Below are 21,501 nucleotides of genomic sequence, written 5' to 3' on the forward strand. Positions count from 1 at the left end.
TTTTATGATGGAAAAGTCTTCTTTGCCGTAATAAAGGTAAAGTAGAGTATGTATAAGGAGACGTTGGGATAACTTTATAATTCCTGATGAAACTACTTTGTTCCATATAATAAAGGTAATATGGAACACAATAAAGGTAAAGTAGAGTGTATACAAGGAGACTATGGGATGACTTTATAACCCCTGATGAACCTACTTTGGTCCATATGTCAATAATTTCTTTCCTATGTTGCTGTACTCAGGTTCGATTTTCTACACAGATGGCATAAAATCAAGAATGCTCTGTGACAGTGTTTTAAATAAAATTTGGGTGCTTATGGAAGCACCGGTAATATGACCATAAGAAGCAAACCTGAAGGCTCAATAAGCTCTCTCTATTTGTGTCTTTTAAAGTGCAGATGATCATTACAAATGGGTGTTCACAGACAGGTGGTTTTCGTACTCTGTTCCTCTCTCTCTAGTCTTATAAAATTCTCCTACGCTATGTTAATTGCCAGTAATGTAGACGACCACTTGCCGACATAAAGCAAAGGAGGGAGGAATATGTATGAGAAGAGTCAAATAAGAGAAAATAACGCTTTGTGATTTTGTTTTTATTTCCTCAGTTTGGAAACAGTTCAATGATGAGTCAAAACAATCCATACAAGAATTTAAACGACATACAAGGACAACAATTGCAGGGCTCCTGCTCAGGCACAGCCTCCAGGGCAGAATAACACAAGAGAAAAGTCTCCGCAGGCTGCATTGATTGAAACCAGACCTAATCGTCAAAGTTAAGACACAGCAACTCCAGGCTTCAGCATAAAACCATACAAGTCCCCTGGAAGACGTGTCCCCCTCTGAAAGCATCTCCCTGCCCACAAACAACTGAAGGCCCGCGCACTCATCTTCTTCCAACTACGCAGACAGGGAAAGATGCCTCTGTATGCCCTAGGAAGCAGAAATATTTAGTCAAAGTGATTATGAAACAAGTCACTGTCCTCATCTGGGGAAGACAAATGTCAGTTTGTGAAAGATGTTAAAGTTCTACGTAAACGCAGGGTGGACTGAGATGCAGAAGCTCCAGCAAACACGGTCCCGTCATGGGAAGATGGATGCAGTACTTCTCCCTTCAGGACCACACCTGTCCCTCTGGCCGTGGGCCTAAAAGAACATGGTTTTTCCGTCGTTGCTGTTGGGGAAGAGGCCCTTGCGCTTTAACCTGCGAACAGCCTCCCTTAAATGCTTGGGCTGAAGCGGGGGCGTTTCTCCCCACATCTCACACACGTCCAGGGCCTCTTCCACCACCTCTCCAACCAAGACCTTGGCTATTCCAGCCATGGCAATGGCCGTGTTCTCAGACACCGAGCTGCCACTGATAGACCGCATCAGATGTGCAACGCGTGCTTTTGGGAAAGCTGACCGGCGACACACTTCATAGCGGGCCAGCTGCTCCTCAGACATGGCGGACAGCAGGGTGCTCATCCTCCGAGCCTCCTCTGCATCCACGGTGGGCTTCCTCTCCTTCTTTCCTTTGGTGTCTGTTTTCAGTCTTTTGGCTGCAGGAGGAGCTGAGGCTGAGGCTTCATTGTCACCTTCCGTGAGGTCCATGACATCCTGACTCCTGAGCTCCCTTTCCTGAAACCTGGGTTCTTCCAAGTTCCCATCTAGGTCCTCAGGGATCCCAACCTTGTTACTGCCCTTCAGACCTCGTGGCATGGCGAACATCTCAGCAGACACACCTGCTTGCCTGCCCGTCTCCATGGGTGGGATTCAAGTCGGCTCTCTGACAGTGCTGTAGAGGCGGAAGTTCTGGCTGGGGTGGTTTGATTATGGATCTGCAATGAGAACCATTCAAAGATTTCAGCTGCTGGGTTTCTGCTGAGCCCCAGTGTAGCCACAACTGGACACAACTCCCTGCCTCCCGCTCCCACACACAAACACACACACTGGTTTTCTCACTTCCGCAATGTGAAGAAACTTGTGGATGGAGAGTATACCAGTTTCAGATCAATGGATAATAAATTCTCATAAAGTTTGAGTCTTTAAAACAAACCCCAACTCACAGGTCAGAAGTTCTACTGAGCCAAGTGACTGCCTCCTGCTCAGAGGCACACGAGGGATTTCCAGGAAGGGTCTGACTGTGCGGTCGTTGCCTTCACCTGAGAAGGGTCTGGCTTCGATCTGATTCGAGTTGGTGGCAGAATTCAGGCCCACTTGTTTGTTCTGCCTGCTGCTGGGAGGATGCTCTCGGCTCCTACAGGTGTTGACCGGGTCTGCGCTGTGGGGCTCCCTGGGTCTGCACAGCCAGTGCTGAGGAATCTCCCTCAGGGAATGGAATCTCAGGGAGGTTCAGTCCCTTATAAAGAGTTCAGATGATTGAATTAGACCCAGCCCTTAACAGCTATTGGTTCAGGGTATCCTTAATCTAATCAGGGATTTGGGCGGCTCCTCAATTCATGGCTCCGCCCACACTCAAGGGAGGGGCAGATGGAGGGCGAGTCTCTGAGGGGCGGGTAATGCAGGGGGCTTTTCACAATTCTGTCTTCCTCACAGAATCGCAAAGTTCACATCTCACAACAACAGAAAAACATTTACAGTAAAAATGAGACATTTTATGAAGTTGCACATTAAAGAACTGAAGTGTCTGAGAAAAAAATGTCTAACTCATAGGGAAACAAGTGGTTTATCAGATACTCTGAAAAGAAACTGGGCTGGGTGAGGGGAATATGAAAATGTTATTTCAATTTTATTTATTTATTTATTCATTTATTTATTTACTTATTATCTTTGAGGCAGAGTCTCGCTCTGTGCCCCAGGATGAATTGCAGTGGCCTGATCTCAGCTCACTGCAACCTCCACCTCCTGGCCTCAAGCGAGTCTCCTGCCTCAGCCTCCGGAGTAGCTGGGAATCAATGTGCGCACCACCGCGCCAGGTTAATTTTTTGTATTTTTAAAAGTGGAGACAAGGTTTCACCATTTTGGCCAGGCTGGTCTTGAACTGCTGACTTCGTGTGATCTGCCCCCCTTGGATTCCCAAAGTGAAGGGATTACAAGCATGAGCCACTGCGCCCCGACTGCAATTTATATATTACATGTATATGTATACATAGGTCACAGAGAAGCAACAAAGACACAGAAAATTATGTCATGCACAAAGATATGAATCACATTTAGGGAAAATTATGTTGTGAAATGGCATAAAAAGTACTTCAGAAGGTAAAGCAAACACTCAAATATCTGACTTTTGAAGAGCTTTTGTTTATGCAATAATAGTTGGTAGAAGATATGAAATTACTGGCCAGGCACAGTGGCTCATGCCTATAATCTCAGGATTTTGGGAGGCCGAGGTGGGTGGATCTCCTGAGGTCAGGAGTTCGAGACCAGCCTGGACAACATGGTGAAACCCCTCCTTTCCAGTAACACATATTTACACTGGAACCTTTGTAAGTCACACACGGCCTTTGCTTTTCAATATTTACTAGTACCGAAGGCATGATTGGTAGGTTATAAGCAGAAACAAATGGCAACTCAAATAGGGAGAACCATCCAAAACTTGAAAATTAATCCCTGAAATAAAACAAACACAGATACATAAACTTCTCATAAAAATTGATTACCATATATAGGTATCTCTCACTATATTCTAAAAAGGCACTGAATTTATCTAAACTTTATATACTCCTCATTTTTCTCTTAAGTTCTAGTGGGTCTTTATCTACAGAGGTAGACACTCTAGAGAGAGGTCTGAATTAATGACTTCTTAAATGAATAGAGAAGAAGAAGGCCATATACCTCCAAAATATGCAAGATAATCAAGGCATAAAGAACAAAATTAGATGTTGATTTATGTTTAGTTTTATCTAAGGACAAAGAATTAAATTAACTAATTTTATATACAAAATGACTATATTCCATAAATAAAGCTTGTAAATAACAAGATATATGTGTCGGGCTATTCAAAAATGTTTTACTGGCCGGGCATGGTGGCTCATGCCTGTAATCCCAGCACTTTGGGAGGTTGAGGCAGGCAGATGACTTGAGCCCAGGAGTTCAAGATGAGCCCGGACAACAGAGCGACACCTCTTCTCTACAAAAAATACATAAATTAGCCAGGGGTGGTGTACGTGACAGTGGTGTCAGCTACTTGGGAGGCTGAGGTGGGAGGATCCCTTGAGCCCAGGAGGCAGAGGTTGCAGTGAGCAGAGATCTTACTACTACACTCCAGCCTAGGTCATACAGCAACAACGTATCTCATTTTATGGTACCTAAAACAATTTGGTACTGCTAAAGCTATTCAAATAATGAAATGTTTTCAATATTTACTTCGCTAAGCTGTGACCTCAGTTCAGCAGTTCAGTGAGGTCGGGGCTGACTTCTCAGGACCTCATGGTGTTTTCATCCTGGGCAACAACAGGATAGCTCAGTTCAGGCATCAAATCCACGTTCAAAGTGGAAAAGAAGACAAGGGGGGGGGGCATCAGTGACACTCACATGTCACTGTTTTCTTAGAAAAGCTTTGCCTTCCCCAGGAGGCTACCAGCAGATTTGCGGGAGCATCACTTTTGAAGAGAAAAATGCCCCAGGAGAATCCCTCACAGTGGAGTGGCCATTTCAGGTTTCTACATTCCCCTTCCCTGTTCAGTTCATCCTCGTGGGACCCGATGAAGACCTCATGATCTCAAGCCTTGGTGTTTTTCTGCAGACATGTAAGTTGTGTAACGTGCAACTTTATCTTTTGTTTTCGTTTTTGTTTTTGAGACAGAGTCTCACTTTGTCACCAGGCTGGAGTACAGTGGTGTTATCTCGGCTCACTGCAACTTCCGCACCCCAGGTTCAAGTGATTCTCCTGCCTCAGCCTCCCGAGTAGCTGTGCTTACAGGCGCACGCCACCACGCCTGGCTAATGTTTTATATTTTTAATAGAGACAGGGTTTCACCGTGTTAGCCAGGATGGTTTCAATCTCTTCACCTCATGAACTGCCCGCCTCGGCCTCCCAAAGTGCTGGGATTAGAGGTGTGAGCCCCCACGCCTGGCCTAACATGCAACTTTAAGGAACTATTTCCTTGATGTAAATAAAATGTAAACTTTCAGAATCCATTTGGCACCCAAAACCTTAATTTACCATCCCTCCCACAATGCACAATCCAGAGGTGTTTCCCTCTAGTGGGGGAGGAAGAACCCAGGGGCTTAATGAGCTTTCACAGCCCTGATTAGGTTAAGCATCTGCTGAAGCACAGAATGCGGTGGAAGGTAGCTGGGTGGGTCTAATCCAATCATCCAAGCCTCCTATAAATGACTGAATTTGGCTGAGATCACAGAGATCTCCGGCCAGAGCAAGACTGCCTGGGAGAAACATTCTCCACTGTTGTGTGCAGACCTAGGAATCCCAAGGCCAGTCAAAGAGACTGAATACAGGGACCTCGGACCCACTGACCAGTGAGCTGGTAAGTCTGGGACTGGGTGGGAAGGGGCTAAGTGTATGGGAGCATCTTCTGCATAGATCCTAACACAGAGCCTCTCTGAATCCTGCCCCATATCCCCAATACCATTGCTGTCGGCTACCAGCGCTGCCTCCAGTTCACCAGGCTCAGCCCAAGGACAAGGGAGAGGCCACAGTCCTACACCATGGCTCACAGCAAGCAGACCGACTGCAAAGCCTCCGCCTGGCAGGCCCCCAGGAAGCCCCTGGCCACCAAAGCTGCCGGCAAGAGGGTCCTGGCTACCCGAGGGATCAAGAAGCCTCACCGCCACAGGCTTGGCACCCTGGCCCTGTGCAAAATCAGAAAGTATCAGAAGTCCACGCAGCTGCTTCTGCGCAAGCTGCCCTTCCACCGCCTGGTGCGCGAGATCGCCATCCAGCCAGATCTGAGCTTCCAGAGTACGGCCATTGGCGATTTCAGGGGAACAGCGAGGCCTACCTGGTTTAAACACACCAACCCATGTGTTAATCATGCCAGGCGCGACACAGTTACGCCCAGAGACATACAGCTGGCTCGCCGCCTTCTCGGAGAGTGTGCCGAAGAGCCCACGCTCCTGGGAAACGCTGCACTGTGGACGGCTTCGCTTCCCTTGGTTGTGTTTTTCTTCCTCTCTGTGTTAATCATAGTTCTGATATTAGTGGTTCTCTTCACTTTTGGTTTTATGTCCCTCACTGGGTCCAAAAGTAGCCCTGCATATGATTAGGAGTAACAACAGAGGCAGATATAACCGGTACGACTGTGTTTCTGTTTTCTTTTCTCTGTAAACTTTCCATCTACACTGAGGGTCTAATGCATTCATGTCAACGGGGAATTTCTCACTGAACGCCTTTCAACAGTTCAAATCAGGAACAATTGTGAAAAAATGTGTTCACTAATATTCTTGAAAACCAAATAAAGTTCTTATTGGTGGCAAATAGAAAATGTCTCCTGCATTGGATCAAACAGCGCATGAGATCCACACTTTGACTTTTCCTATACGCAGCTCCGTGTTCTCAATGTTCCCTGTCTCCTGGGCTGTTCCTGAATGTATCTTTGCTGTGAGCATACATTACATCCTACTTTCTAAAATGTGAATAGAATCTCTATACACAAGTCATTTCACATTACGGGAGGCAAAAACCAGTGTGGGTCTGTTTGTGGGTGGGAAAGGGAGAGAGGCACCCATCAGAAGTCCGATGCAGTCCATCACCAGCAGCTCAGTGTCCTAGAACGTGGTCCCGGCCGTGACCAGGGCTGGAATGATACAGGTCTTGGTTGGGGGAGTGGTAGACGAGGTCCTGGGCGTGTTTGAGATGCGGGGAGACGTGCCCCACTGCAGCCCAAGCATTGGAGGGAAACCTTTCTCACGGGACAGCCCTGTGGCCATTTCCCAAACACCTACTACAAAACAAAGTCATCTTCCTCTGGGCCCCAGTCCAGAAAGAAAGGCCTGATCTACAGGCACCTTCCACCACACCTGGCTAATTTTTTGTATTTTTAGTAGGGACGGGGTTTCACCCTGTTGGCCAGGATGGTCTCGATCTCCTGACCTTGTGATCCGCCCACCTCGGCCTCCCAAAGTGTTGGAATTGCAGGCGTGAGCCACCGCACCCGGCCAAATTTTGTTCCTTATGCCTCAATGAGCTTGCATATTTTGGGGGTATATGGCCGCCTTCTCTTTTCATTTAAGAAGTCATTAATTCAGTCCTCTCTCTAGAGTGTGTACCTCTCTAGATAAAGACCCACTAGGGTTTAAGAGAAAAATGAGGAGTATATAAAGCTTAGACAAATTCCGTGTCTTTTAAGAGTATAGTGAGAGATAACTGTTTGTGGCAATTAATTTTTATGAGAAGTTTACGTATCTGTGTTTGTTTTATTTCAGGGGTTAATTTTCAAGTTTTGGATGGTTCTTCCTGTTTGAGTTGCCATTTGATTCTGCTTATAACCTACCCATCATGCCTTCAGTACTAGTAAATATTGAAAAGCAAAGGCCCTGTGTGACTTACAAAGGTTCTGATGTAAACATATGTTGCTAGAAAAGAGGGATTTCACCATGTTGTCCAGGCTGTTCTCGAATTCCTGACCTCAGGAGATCCACCCACCTCGACCTCCGAAAATGCTGAGATTACAGGTACGAGCCACAGTGCCTGGCCAGTAATTTCATATCTTCTACCAACTATTTTGGAATAAACAAAAGCTATATAAAAGTCAGATATTTGAGTGTCTGCTTTATCTTCTGAAGTACTTTTTATGTCATTTCGCAACATAAGTTTCCCTAAATATGATTTATATCTTTGTGCATGACATAATTTTCTGTGTCTTTGGTGCTTCTCTGTGACCTTTGTATGCATATATATCTGCAATATATAAATTGAAGTCTGGGCGCAGACTCATGCCTGTAATCCCTTCACTTGGGAAGCCAAGGGGAGGCAGATGACTTGAAGTCAGCAGTTCAAGATCAGCCTGGCCAAAATGGCAAAACCCCATCTCTACTTAAAAAATACAAAAATTAGCCCTGCGTGGTGGTGCACACATTTAGTCCCAGCTACTCTGGAGGCTGAGGCAGGAGAATCGCTTGAGCCCAGGAGGCGGAGGTTGCAGTGAGTTGAGATCAGGCCACTGTAATCCAGTCTGGGGGACAGAGCGAGACGCTATCTCAAAAATAAATAAATAAATAAGATAAAATAAAATAAAATAAAATTGAAATAATATTTTCCTATTCCCCTCACACAGCGCAGTTTCTTTTCAGAGTATCTCATAAATCACTCATTTCCCTATGAATTAGACATTTTTTCCCAGACATTTAAGTTTTCTAAGGTGCAACTTCATAAAATGTCTCATTTTTACTGTAAATTTTTTGTTGTCGTTGTTGTTGTGAGATGTGAACTTTGCGATTCTGTGAGGAAGACAGAATTCTGAAATGCCCCCTGCATTTCCCGCCCCTCAGAGACTTGCCCTACATCTGCCCCTCCCTTGAGTGTGGGCGGAGCCATGAATTGAGGAGCCGCCCAAATCCCTGATTAGATTAAGGATACCCTGAACCAATAGCTGTTGAGGGCTGGGTCTAATTCAATCATCTGAACTCTTTATAAGGGACTGAACCTCCCTGAGATTCCATTCCCTGAGGGAGATTCCTCAGCATTGGCTGTGCAGACCCAGGGAGCCCCACAGCCCAGACCCAGTCAACACATGTAGGAGCTGAGAGCATCCTCCCAGCAGCAGGCAGAACAAACAAGTGGGCCTGGGTCTCACAACGCTGAGGCATTGAATTCTGCCACCAACTCGAATCAGATCGAAGCCAGACCCTTCTCAGGTGAAGGCAACGACTGCACAGTCAGACCCTTCCTGGAAGTCCCTCGTGTGACTCTGAGCAGGAGGCAGTCACTTGGCTCAGTAGAACTTCTGACCTGTGAGTTGGGGTTTGTTTTAAAGACCCAAAATTTATGAGAATTTATTATGCATTAATCTGAAACTGGTATACTCTCCATCCACAAGTTTCTTCACATTACGGAAGTGGGAAAACCAGTGTGTGTGTTTGTGTGTGGGAGCGGGAGGCAGGGAGTTGTGTCCAGTTGTGGTTAAACTGTGGCTCAGCAGAAACCCAGCAGCTGAAATCTGTGAATGGTTCTCATTGCAGATCCATAATCAAACCACCCCAGCCGGAACTTCCGCCTCTACAGCGCTGTCAGAGAGCAGACCTGAATCCCACCCATGGAGACGGGCAGGCAAGCAGGTGTGTCTGCTGAGATGTTCGCCATGCCCCGAGGTCTGAAGGGCAGTAACAAGGTTGGGATCCCTGAGAACCTAGATGGGAACTTGGAAGAACCCAGGTTTCAGGAAAGTGAGCTCAGGAGTCAGGATGTCATGGACCTCACGGAAGGTGAAAATGAAGCCTCAGCCTCAGCTCCTCCTGCAGCCAAAAGACTGAAAACAGACACCAAAGGAAAGAAGGAGAGGAAGCCCACCGTGGATGCAGAGGAGGCTCAGAGGATGAGCACCCTGCTGTCCGCCATGTCTGAGGAGCAGCTGGCCCGCTATGAGGTGTGTCGCGGGTCAGCTTTCCCAAAAGCACGCGTTGCACATCTGATGCGGTCTATCAGTGGCAGCTCGGTGTCTGAGAACACGGCCATTGCCATGGCTGGAATAGCCAAGGTCTTGGTTGGAGAGGTGGTGGAAGAGGCCCTGGTCGTGTGTGAGATGTGGGGAGAAACGCCCCCGCTTCAGCCCAAGCATTTAAGGGAGGCTGTTCGCAGGTTAAAGCGCAAGGGCCTCTTCCGCAACAGCAACGACGGAAAAACCATGTTCTTTTAGGCCCACGGCCAGAGGGACAGGTGTGGTCCTGAAGGGAGAAGTACTGCATCCATCTTCCCGTGACGGGACCGTGTTTGCTGGGGCTTCTGCATCTCAGTCCACCCTGCGTTTCCGTAGAACTTTAACATCTTTCACAAACTGACATTTGTCTTCCCCAGATGAGGACAGTGACTTGTTTCATAATCACTTTGACTAAATATTTCTGCTTCCTAGGGCATACAGAGGCATCCTTCCCTGTCTGCGTAGTTGGAAGAAGATGAGTGCGCGGGCCTTCAGTTGTTTGTGGGCAGGGAGATGCTTTCAGAGGGGGACACGTCTTCCAGGGGACTTGTATGGTTTTATGCTGAAGCCTGGAGTTGCTGTGTCTTAACTTTGACGATTAGGTCTGGTTTCAATCAATGCAGCCTGCGGAGACTTTTCTCTTGTGTTATTCTGCCCTGGAGGCTGTGCCTGAGCAGGAGCCCTGCAATTGTTGTCCTTGTATGTCGTTTACATTCTTGTATGGATTTTTTTGATTCATCATTGAACTGTTTCCAAACTGAAGAAATAAAAACAAAATTACAAAGCGTTATTTTCTCTTATTTGACTCTTCTCATATACATTCCTCCCTCCTTTGCTTTATGTCGGCAAGTGGTCATCTACATTATTGGCAATTAACATAGCGTAGGAGAATTTTATAAGACTAGAGAGCGAGGAACAGAGTACGAAAACCACCTGTCTGTGAACACCCATTTGTAATGATCATCTGCACTTTAAAAGACACAAATAGAGAGAGCTTATTGATCCTTCAGGTTTGCTTCATGTGGTCATATTACCAGTGCTTCTATAGGCACCCAAATTTAGTTTAAAACACTGTCACAGAGCATCTTGATTTTACGCTTTCTATAGGCCATCTGCACAGAAAATCGAAACTGAGTACAGCAACGTAGAAAAGAAATTATTGAGATATGGAACAAAGTAGCTTCATCAGAAGGTATAAAGTCATCCCACAGTCTCCTTGTATATACTCTACTTTACCTTTATTGTGTTCCAGATTACCTTTATTATATGGAACAAAGTAGGTTCATCAGGAGTTATAAAGTTATCCCAACGTCTGTTTATACATACTCTCCTTTACCTTTATTATGGCAAAGAAGACTTTTCCATCTTAAAATAAAGATCTGAGATTTATTATCAAATCATTGTGAACATTCCCATTCACTTTGGGAATCCAAGGGGGACAGATCACTTGAAGTCAGCAGTTCAAGACCATCCTGGCCAACATGGTGAAACCTTGTCTCTACTTTAAAAAATACAAAGATTAACCCGGCGTGGTGGTGTGCACATTGATTCCTAGCTACTCTGGAGGCTGAGGCAGGAGAATCGCTTGAGACCAGAAGGTGGAGGTTGCAGTGCGTTGAGATCAGACCACTGCAATCCATCCTGGGGCGCAGAGCGAGACTCTGTCTGACAGATAAATAAGTAACTAAATACATAAACAAATAAAATAAAATTGAAATGATATTTTCAAATTCCCCTCACCCAGCCCAGTTTCCTTTCAGAGTATCTCATAAACCACTCGTTTCCCTATGAGTTAGACATTTTTTTCTCAGACATTTAAATGTTCTAATGTGCCACTTCATAAAATGTCTCATTTTTACTGTAAATGTTTTGTTGTGGTTGTTGTTGTGAGACGTGAACTTTACGATTCTGTGAGGAAGACAGAATTCTGAAATGCCCCCTGCATTTCCTGCCCCTCAGAGACTCGCCCTCCATCTGCCCCTACCTTGAGTGTGGGCGGAGCCATGAATTGAGGAGCCGCCCAAATCCCTGATTAGATTAAGGATACCCTGAACCAATAGCTGTTAAGGGCTGGGTCTAATTCAATCATCTGAACTCTTTATAAGGGACTGAACCTCCCTGAGATTCCATTCCCTGAGGGAGGTTCCTCAGCACTGGCTGTGCAGACCCAGGGAGCCCCACAGCGCAGACCCGGTCAACACCTGTAGGAGCCGAGAGCATCCTCCCAGCAGCAGGCAGAACAAACAAGTGGGCCTGAATTCTGCCACCAACTCGAATCAGATCGAAGCCAGACTCTTCTCAGGTGAAGGCAACGACCACACAGTCAGACCCATCCTGGAGGTCCCTCGTGTGACTCTGAGCAGGAGGCAGTCACTTGGCTCAGTAGAACTTCTGACCTGTGAGTTGGGGTTTGTTTTAAAGACCCCAAATTTGTGAGAATTTATTATACATTGATCTAAAACTCATATACTCTCCATACAAAAATTTCTTCACATTGCGGAAGTGAGAAAACCAGTGTGTGTGTTTGTGTGTGGGAGCGGGAGGCAGGGAGCTGTGTCCAGTTGTGGCTAAACTGTGCCTCAGAGAAACACAGCAGCCAAAATCTTTGGAAGGTTCTCGTTGCAGATCCATAATCAAACCACCCCAGCCAGAACTTCCGCGTCTACAGCGCTGTCAGAGAGCAGACCTGAATCCCACCCATGGAGACGGGCAGGCAAGCAGGTGTGTCTGCTGAGATGTTCGCCATGCCCCGAGGTCTGAAGGGCAGTAACAAGGTTGGGATCCCTGAGGACCTAGATGGGAACTTGGAAGAACCCAGGTTTCAGGAAAGTGAGCTCAGGAGTCAGGATGTCATGGACCTCACGGAAGGTGACAATGAAGCCTCAGCCTCAGCTCCTCCTGCAGCCAAAAGACTGAAAACAGACACCAAAGGAAAGAAGGAGAGGAAGCCCACCGTGGATGCAGAGGAGGCTCAGAGGATGAGCACCCTGCTGTCCGCCATGTCTGAGGAGCAGCTGGCACGCTATGAAGTGTGTCGCGGGTCAGCTTTCCCAAAAGCACGCGTTGCACATCTGATGCGGTCTATCAGTGGCAGCTCGGTGTCTGAGAACACGGCCATTGCCATGGCTGGAATAGCCAAGGTCTTGGTTGGAGAGGTGGTGGAAGAGGCCCTGGACGTGTGTGAGATGTGGGGAGAAACGCCCCCGCTTCAGCCCAAGCATTTAAGGGAGGCTGTTCGCAGGTTAAAGCGCAAGGGCCTCTTCCGCAACAGCAACGACGGAAAAACCATGTTCTTTTAGGCCCACGGCCAGAGGGACAGGTCTGTTCGTGAAGGAAGAAGTACCGTATCCATCTTCCCATGATGGGACTGTGTTTGCTGGAGCTTCTGCATGTCAGTCTACCCTGGATTTACCCTCAATCTTGATGTCTTACAATGTCAAGTTGGCCTTACCTAGATGTAGAGAACAGATTTTCATAGTAGCCTTGGCTAAATGTTTGGGCCTCCAAGGGCATATTGAAGCATTTTTCTACGTCTTTCTAGTTGGAAGAAAAAAGGTGCCTGGGCCTTGAGCATCCTGTGGACAGGTAGCTGCCTTCAGAGAGGCAAGGCCTTTCCAGGAGATTTGTATGGTTTCATTCGGAAGCCTGGTGTTGCTGTGTCTTAGCTTGTATGCTTATGTCTGGGTTTCCGTAAGTGAAGTTTCCAGAAATATTTCCCAATTGTTGTCCTTCTGTGTATTTTCAATGCTCATATGTATTTTCGTGACTCATCACAAGAACAGTTAAACTGTTAAACTGTTTTCCAAACTGCAGAAATAAAAATAAAATCACAAAGCATTTTTTTCTCTAAGTTGACTCTTCTATTCCTGCCTACTGTGCTTTCTGTCAGCAAGTGATGCTTTACTTTTTTAATATGTAATATAGTATCAATGCTTCATGGAAGTCTAGAGAGACGGAAACCAATTCCAAAACACCTTTCGTCAACCAGTCATTTGTAATGGTCGTATGTGCGGTTCAAAAAACACAGGAAAAGCCTATGGATACTTCACGTTTGCTACACATGGTGATATTACCAGTACTTCCAGAGACACTGAAATTTAGTTCAAAACATTGCTTTAGAGTATTCTTGATTCTATTATTCCTTCTACTGATGATCCACTCAGAAAATCAAACCTGAGTACAGAGACATTGGAGAAGTTATTAAAATATCAGACAAATGGGTTCATCACGAGTTACAAAGCTATTCCATCCTCTACTTGTACATACTCTGCTTTCCATTTATTATGGAAAAGAGTAATTTTTCATTATACAATAAAGACCTGAGATTTATTATGGAATCACTGTGAACCTTCCCAGCACAGCTCCCAGATATCCACGGTGCTATTTCAGTCTTTTTACCTTTGCCATGTGCCCCCTGAATCACAGAGTATAAGCAAAAAGGATGTAAAATCCCCCAGGTTCAGCTGTAATATTGAATGGAGAGTAACATGTACTCTTTCTTCCTGCAGCCAAAGATACCCCCATAAAATATAGTTTTATTTCCTCAGACACTCAGCTTTTGCTCTTAAACTAATACGTATTGTACATAGAATATGTCTTTGGGTATGACACAAATTTCTAAACTTTACCAAGTATGGGAAATTCTGTTTCATACCTCCATATTCTGACATTGTTTAGCTTTCCTTTTATTTTACCAACTTCCGTGTAAAGGCGTATAACAAGTTAGACCAGTGTGTCTTAGAGAGACACAAGGAGGGTACAGGTTCTTGGAAGAACTGATGGAGATGGGAGGGCTCTCTCAGGAATTAAAGTGCTTGAGCAACCAAAAGAAGTAAGATCCAAGAGACTTCATATCTCCCAGTCTTTAGATTGCTGTCAGCTCATTCCTTTCCCATGGCATTGAGCAATCTTGGAAGCTGTATTCTGGCAGACGTGCTTTCTGGTCTAGCACTTTCTGAACACTAGAGGAAAAGAGAACCTGGCCCAAGCAGCCTGATTTGGAGACAAGCATCTGCAGAGAACAGTACCAGTGATTGCACACACAAGCTTCGAACATTTTTCTGGCCCCTCATAGAACTCAATACTTTGAGTGGGGTCTGAGTAAAGCTGACCTGAAATTCCCATCAAGGTCTCAGAGGTCAGCTCAGGAGCAGGAACACAGCATTGTTTTCGCAGAGAGGAAAACTGGATTAGCTGAGAAGGTTCAGTGTAATTACACCTGGCTTTTTTTTTTTTTTTTTTTTTCACTTTAAGTTTTGGGAGTCATCTGTAGAACGTGCAGGTTTGTTACAAAGGTATACATGTGCCGTAGTGGTTTGCTGCACCTATCAACCCATTATCTAGGCTTGAAGCCCCACATGCTTTGGATATTTGTCCTAATGCTCTCCCTTCCCTTGCCTCCCTCCCCCTGACAGGCCACGGTGTATGATACTCCCCTCTCTGTGTCCATGTGTTCTCATTGATCAACTCCCACTTATGAGTGAGAACATGTGGTGTTTGGTTTTCTGTACCTGTGCTAGTTTGCTGAGAATGATGGTTTCCAGTGTCATCCATGTCACCATAAAGAACACGAACTCATTCTTTTTTATGGCTGCATAGTATTCCATGGTGTATATCTGCCACATTTCCTTTATCCCTTCTATCATTGATGGGCATTTGAGTTGGTTCCAAGTCTTTGCTATTGTAAACTGTGCTGCAATAAACATACATGTGTATGTGTCTTTATAGTAGAATGATTTGTAATCCTTGGATATACACCCAGTAATGAGATTGCAGGGTTCAATGGTATTTCCGGTTCTAGATCCTTGAGGAATTGCCACACTGTCTTCCATAATGGTTGAACTAATTTATACTCTCACAGACATTGTAAAAGTGTTTCTATGTCTCCACAGCCTTGCCAACATCTGTTGTTTCCTGACTTTGTAATAATTACATACTAAATCTTCTCAATATATAATATCATATGGCCACAGCTCTCAAGAAAGAAATCTGTAGAAAGTGGTTTCTTTCCAGGAGAAATCTTTGACAGCTTTCATGGCTGATTATATTACATGTTAATGACAATAAAGTTTTTCCTGGAGCTTCATTACTATTCTTAAAGACTATCTCATAATGTACATTTGGAGACTGCCTAGAAAAATGTGGTCTCTGATTGGATGCTGGTAAAGTGGTGACAAGATACCTAACAAAGTGAGTATACTTGACTATTTTCCATCATTTTCTATTTTCGAATAAGCTTAACATCCTCAGTGCCTGCCTTTGCCCCTCACAAGTAATTAGCGTATGCCTAAATAAAGTTTAAGCAAGCTAGCTCCACTATTCCCAAGCACATATTATCTAGGGTCTAGTCTTTAGAAGTATAAAGTTCAAAGCTTCAAAGTACAACCGGCCAGGTGTGGTGGCTCACGTCTGTAATCCCAGCACTTTGGGAGGCCAAGGCAGGCAGATCACAAGGTCAGGAGATGGAGACCATTCTACCTAACACGGTGAAACCCAGTTTCTACTAAAAAAATACAAAAAAAATAGCTGGGCATGGTGGCGGGGGCCTGTAGTCCCAGCTACTCGGGAGGCTGAGGCAGGAGAATGGCGTGAACCTGGGAGGTGGAGTTTGCAGTGAGCCGAGATTGTGCCACTGCACTCCAGACTGGGCGACAGAGTCAGACTCTGTCTAAAAAAAAAAAAAATGTACAACTACATAAAAAGATATATCCAAACTAGAAAGGTTTAAATGATAAATTGATGGATTTGTGTTTCCTATGGAAGAGGGAACAAAGCACAGTGCTAATATACATATATTACTTAGTTTAAAGATAGGAAAGCATGAATCTTTTTATTTTCTCTGTAGCTTGCCTTGTGACATTACCACTCAGAGAGATGTTGATACTTCACTTTTCTAGTGTTTACTGATTTCAAGACAAGGTGATGATATTGAATCTCCTTAGGAGCCACCCTGATACTGGAACTCCATTTTATTGTGGTTATACATTTGTTACTGTTTATCTTATATTCATGGTATTGGATCAATTACACATCGGTATAATTACAAATAATGTTCAAATACACAAAATACTTAATGGTCAAATCCTACACTGAGAGGGAATTTTATTTTTAATTTTTGTGTTCTTATAGAATAATTTGGAAAATAAAGTAACAATTGAATTTTATCTTGTATGAAAATGTATTGTCATCATATGTGTATCTGTTTTAGAGAAGCACAAAACAGAAACAAACATGTTATTTCGGCCATAAACCTAGTTTACAATGGGGCCAATTCCTTGGAGGTGAAGGCGTGGAAAGGAGTGCCCAGATTAGACGGGGTATCTGGGGTCTGTGCTTCTCTCAGTTTTCCATGCGGCTCCTAGAGTGTGTTACCATTCTAACATCATCACATATCACTCCCTGACATGAAACAGTCTTGGTAGGAAAGTAAAAAGAGTCATTTTCAAGAAGAAAACTGTTTTTCAATTTCACTTTTATTTTTACAAGCTGGAAAAGAGGTGCTTGATTCCCCAGGAAAAGCTACGGAAACGTGCTAAATGTTTACAAGGGCAACTACTCCAGTACTCTTAGAAAGCCCAGGACCTTAAGGATAGAGTATTGTAAGGGAGGACTTTGTTGTATCTCCTTAAAATCACATATGAGCAAAAATCCTAAGTTATATCCACTTCAAGATTCCGTGTGAATCCACCATAGTCTCCTAAAAGGGTTTCTTTCTTCTCTCGAAAAACAGTTCACTGTCCACAGGAGGCTCAAGGTCCATGTACCTTTGTTCTTCCAACTAGGAAGCCCTAGAACAATGCCTGCTCATACATGGACCTCAGGGACCCAAATATGATGATGATGACGCCGACGGTGATTGTTATTTTCTTGAGCCAGGGTCTCCCTCTGCCAGCCAGGTAGGAGAGCAGTGGCTCCATCTCAGCTCACTGGGATCTCCACCTCCAGAGCTCAAGAGATCCTCCTACCTCAGCCTCTGGAGTAGCTGAAAGAGCAGGCACCAACCACCACATTTAGCTTTTTTTTTTCCCACTTTAATTGTAGAGAGGAAGTTCCATCATGTTGCCCAGGATGGTCTGGAACGCCTGAGTTTAAGTGATCCGCCAACCCCGCTCTCCCGAAATGCTCTCTGTCGCCTATAGTCCCAGCTACTCAGGAGGCTGAGGCACGAGAATGGCGTGAACCCGGTAGGCGGAGCTTGCAGTGAGCCGAGACCGCGCCATTGCACTCCAGACTGGACAACAGAACTAGACTCCGTCTGAAAAAAAAAAAAAAAAAAAAGAGGAAATATAGACAATGAGATGTATCTATTTTAAATATGAATAAATAAATCAGTAGTTGAGTGGTTGCAAGGGACCAACGGGGAAGGAAAAGTGCAGAGAGTGGACACAGTGCATTTGTACGGAAGTGAAACTAGTCCATAGAATACAATAACGGTGGACACGTGTAATTATGCCTTTGCTCGGATCCATGGAATATACAACAGCCAAGTGAATCCTAAGACGAGCTATGGTCTTGGAGTCAGAGTGACGTGTCAGTGTAGGCTAAATGATTGTAGCCAAAGTCCCAGTCTAGGAGAGAAAGTTGATAATAAGGGGGCCTATGAATATGTTGGGGGACAGGATATCTGTAACCTCTGTTCCTTTTGCCCCATTTTGGCATGAACCTAAAGGTTTTCTATGAAATGAGCTCTATTTTTAAAACAGTAATGTAAACTTATTTTGTGAGTGTTGATTATCCTGGAATTTCCTGTTTGGTGCGTGATATATGCATTGCATACATGGGCATTAAATTTCTACTACACATATCAGAGAAGCCTGTTAACCGTGTATTGAAATAGGGGCCTTTTGTTTGTGTGTTGTTTCTTCTGCTTTGCCTTTTCTCATGGAGCCAAAGGTATGAAGGTAGCAGCTGTGGCCTCGGTTCAGCAGCAGCTCAGTAAACTCAGGGTCTTCACTGGGCCTCATGGCATTTCCAAAGTTGGCAAATGGAAACAAAGCTCAGCCCCAGTACCAAGGTAAGAAAAAAAACAGGCGGCCTCAGTGACAGGCCCATAGGACCAGTTGATCAAAAAGCCACACCTTTGCCTGAAGGCTACCCGCCGATTCCCATGAATGTCACTTTGGGAGAGAAAAATGCCCCCAAGAGCATCCCTGTTAGAGGTTTTCTATCTTTCCCTCCCCGTTTCACCTCATCCTCCGGGAACCTGAGAGACACCTCATGATCGCACTTTTGGTGTTTTGCAGCAGTCACCAATGTCGTGTAACATGCAACTTTACTCATATGTCTTTTTCATTGTAATGACTTCCATGTAAACTTTCAGAATCTCCTTGGAACCCAGAATTTTATCTAACTCGCACCTACCATCCCTCCCATGATGCACACAGCAGAGGTTCCGCCCTCCCTGGGGGTGTGTGCAGAATCCGGGGACTTGATTGGGTTTTCACAGCCCTGGTGAGATTGAGGATCTAGTGAAGCAGGGAGTACAATGGAGGGTAGCTGGGTGGGTTTAATGCAATCATCTGAGCCCCTTATAAGAGGCAGGGCTTTACTGAGACCAGAGATCTCCAGTCAGAAAGAGACTGCCTGCGAGGGAGATTCCTGGCCGCTGCTGTGAAGACCAAAAACACCCAGGACCCTGTGGGGAGACTAAACAGCCCAGCCTCTGCCCCACAGACCTGAGAGCTGGTAAGTCTGGGGCTGGGTTTGCAGGGACTAAGTGTGTAGGAGGGTCATGCCCATGGATCTCAACTCACAGGCTCTCTGAATCCTGAATCCACAGCACCACTGCCCTCGCTCTCTGACGCCAGCACCGCCTGCAGCAGGCCAGGCTCGGCCCAAAGAGAGGGGAGAGGCTACAGCCCAGGCCATGGCGCGCACCAAGCAGACCGCCCGCAAAGCCACCAACTGGCTGGCCCCCAGGAAGCCCCTGGCCACCAAAGCCCCAGGCAAGAGGTTGCCGCCTACAGGAGGGATCAAGAAGCCTCACCGCTATAGGCCTGGCACCCAGGCGCTGCGCGAAATCAGAAAGTACCAGAAGTCCACGCAGCTGCTCCTGCGCAAGCTGCCTTTCCAGCGCCTGGTGCGCGAGATCGCCCAGGCCATCAGCCCGGACCTGCGCTTCCAGAGCGCGGCCATTGGCGCCCTGCAGGAGGCCAGCGAGGCCTACCTGGTGAGCCTCTTTGAAGATACCAACCTGTGTGCCATCCATGCCAGACGTGTCACAATTATGCCCAGAGACATGCAGCTGGCCCGCCGCATCCGCAGAGAGGGTGCTTAAGAGCCCAAAGGTAGCTAAGCATAGGATTGGGAGTGGAAACAGGCAGAAATCAGGTCTTGGTGGTGTTTCTGTGTGCTTTTGTCAATGTCTAATCTACCTTGAGGGTCATAAGGCACTAGTAGTGTCAAGTGGGAAGTTTCAGTGAGCGAGTTTCAGCACTTCAACTCTACATCAATTTGCAAGAAACCTGTTCATTTTCACTGGACTACGCCTGTGTTTAGACTACTTCAAACCAAATAAATCTCTTCCTGATGGCAACTCGGTGACGTTTGTTTAACTTGATCAGTAGATGAGATCCGCACTTTGACTTTTCCCGTATGCAGCTCTGTGTTTGCAATGTTCCCTGTGTCCTGGGCTGTTCCTACTAGTTTGCTATGAACACACATTCAACTCCACTTCCTAAAATACGAACAGACTCTCTATCCACAAGGCACTTCACATTATGGGAGGCAGTGTGACTGTGTTTGTGGGTAGGAAAGGGAAAGAGGAAGCCTTTAGAAGTCTAATGCTGTCCATCTCTGGCAGTTCAGCGTCCTAGAACGTGGTCACATCCATGGCCATGACTGGAATGACCCAGGTCTCGGTAGGGGAGGTAGTAGCAGAGGCCCTAGAAGTCTATGAGATGTAAGGAGACACACCCCCACTGCAGCCAAACCGTTTGAGGCAGGCAGACTGTACGATCAAGTTTAAGGAACACTTTTATTTATTTATTATTATTATTATTTTTTTTTTTTTTTTGGAGACACAGTCTGGCTCTGTCGTCCAGGCTGGAGTGCAGTGGCAAGATGTTGGCTCACTGCAAGCTCCGCCTCCCGGGTTCATGCCATTCTCCTGCCTCAGCCTCCTGAGTAGCTGGGACTACAGGCAAGTGCCACCACTCCCGGCTAATTTTTTTGTGTTTTTAGTAGGGACGGGTTTCACCGTGTTAGCCAGGATGGTCTAGATCTCCTGACCTCGTGATGCACCCGCCTGGGCTCCCAAAGTGCTGGGATTACAGGCGGGAGGCACTGCGCCCGGTCTATTTTTTTTTTTCCTTTTTGTTTTGAGATGGAGTCTCCCTCTGTCTCGGTTCACTGCAACCTCCAACTCCCTGGTTCAAGCGATTCTCTTGTCTCAGCCTCCTGAGTAGCTGGGATTACAGGCAAGCGCCACCAGGCACAGCTAATTTTTGTATTTTTAGTAAAGGCACAGTTTCACTATGTTGGCCAAAATGGTCTCAATCTCCTGACCTCGTGATCTGCCCACCTCGGCCTCCCAAAGTGCTGGGATTACAGGCGAGAGTCACCACACCCGGCCCAATTTTTCCTTTTTTTTTTTTTTTTTTTTTTTTGAGATGTAGTCTCGCTCTGTAGCCAGGTTGGAGTGCAGTGGCATGATCTCGGCCCACTGCAACCTCCGACTCCCTGGTTCAAGTCATTCTCCTGCCTCAGCCACCCAAGTAGCTAGGATGACAGGCAAGTACTACCATATACAGCTAATTTGTTGTAGTTTTAGTAGAGACGGGGTTTCACCATGTTGGCCAAGATGGTCTTGATCTCCTGACCTCATGATCTGCCCACCTTGGCCTCCCAAAGTACTGGGATTACAGAGGGCCACATTTTTAACAAGTACCAAAAAATTATGTGATCTAAGACTCAAGGCCAGAAAAGAAATCCTGGGAGGAAAAGTACTGGCTCCATGTTCCCTATGACA

General features: G+C 45.8%; 3 protein-coding genes and 1 pseudogene across 3 annotated transcripts; 3 read left to right on the forward strand and 1 right to left on the reverse strand.

Annotated features, from left to right (window-relative positions):
• Window positions 1-1,131: 1,131 nt before the first annotated feature.
• Window positions 1,132-1,556, reverse strand: LOC139363634 (TATA-box-binding protein-associated factor 11-like protein 12). Its single transcript, XM_071097905.1, has one exon. The coding sequence runs from the start codon at window positions 1,462-1,464 to the stop codon at window positions 1,144-1,146; it is 321 nt and encodes a 106-aa protein (XP_070954006.1). The 5' UTR covers window positions 1,465-1,556; the 3' UTR covers window positions 1,132-1,143.
• Window positions 1,557-5,606: 4,050 nt separating this feature from the next.
• LOC139363635 (histone H3.3-like) lies at window positions 5,607-6,165 on the forward strand (annotated as a pseudogene).
• Window positions 6,166-11,660: 5,495 nt separating this feature from the next.
• On the forward strand, window positions 11,661-13,370 carry LOC105492298 (TATA-box-binding protein-associated factor 11-like protein 12). The gene is made up of 2 exons (XM_011759325.2): window positions 11,661-11,931; window positions 12,159-13,370. The coding sequence occupies exon 2, from the start codon at window positions 12,233-12,235 to the stop codon at window positions 12,830-12,832; it is 600 nt and encodes a 199-aa protein (XP_011757627.2). The 5' UTR covers window positions 11,661-11,931; window positions 12,159-12,232; the 3' UTR covers window positions 12,833-13,370.
• Window positions 13,371-19,398: 6,028 nt separating this feature from the next.
• LOC139363636 (histone H3.Y-like) lies at window positions 19,399-19,809 on the forward strand. Its single transcript, XM_071097906.1, has one exon. The coding sequence runs from the start codon at window positions 19,399-19,401 to the stop codon at window positions 19,807-19,809; it is 411 nt and encodes a 136-aa protein (XP_070954007.1).
• The last annotated feature ends 1,692 nt before the right edge of the window (window positions 19,810-21,501 follow it).

This window comes from Macaca nemestrina, chromosome 6, assembly GCF_043159975.1.
Source record: "Macaca nemestrina isolate mMacNem1 chromosome 6, mMacNem.hap1, whole genome shotgun sequence".
NCBI lineage: Eukaryota > Metazoa > Chordata > Mammalia > Primates > Cercopithecidae > Macaca > Macaca nemestrina.

Excerpts from the sequence above, each read along its gene's own strand:
- LOC139363634 (XM_071097905.1), bottom strand. The coding sequence starts at position 1,464 with ATGAGCACCCTGCTGTCCGCCATGTCTGAGGAGCAGCTGGCCCGCTAT.
- LOC105492298 (XM_011759325.2), top strand. The coding sequence starts at position 12,233 with ATGGAGACGGGCAGGCAAGCAGGTGTGTCTGCTGAGATGTTCGCCATG.
- LOC139363636 (XM_071097906.1), top strand. The coding sequence starts at position 19,399 with ATGGCGCGCACCAAGCAGACCGCCCGCAAAGCCACCAACTGGCTGGCC.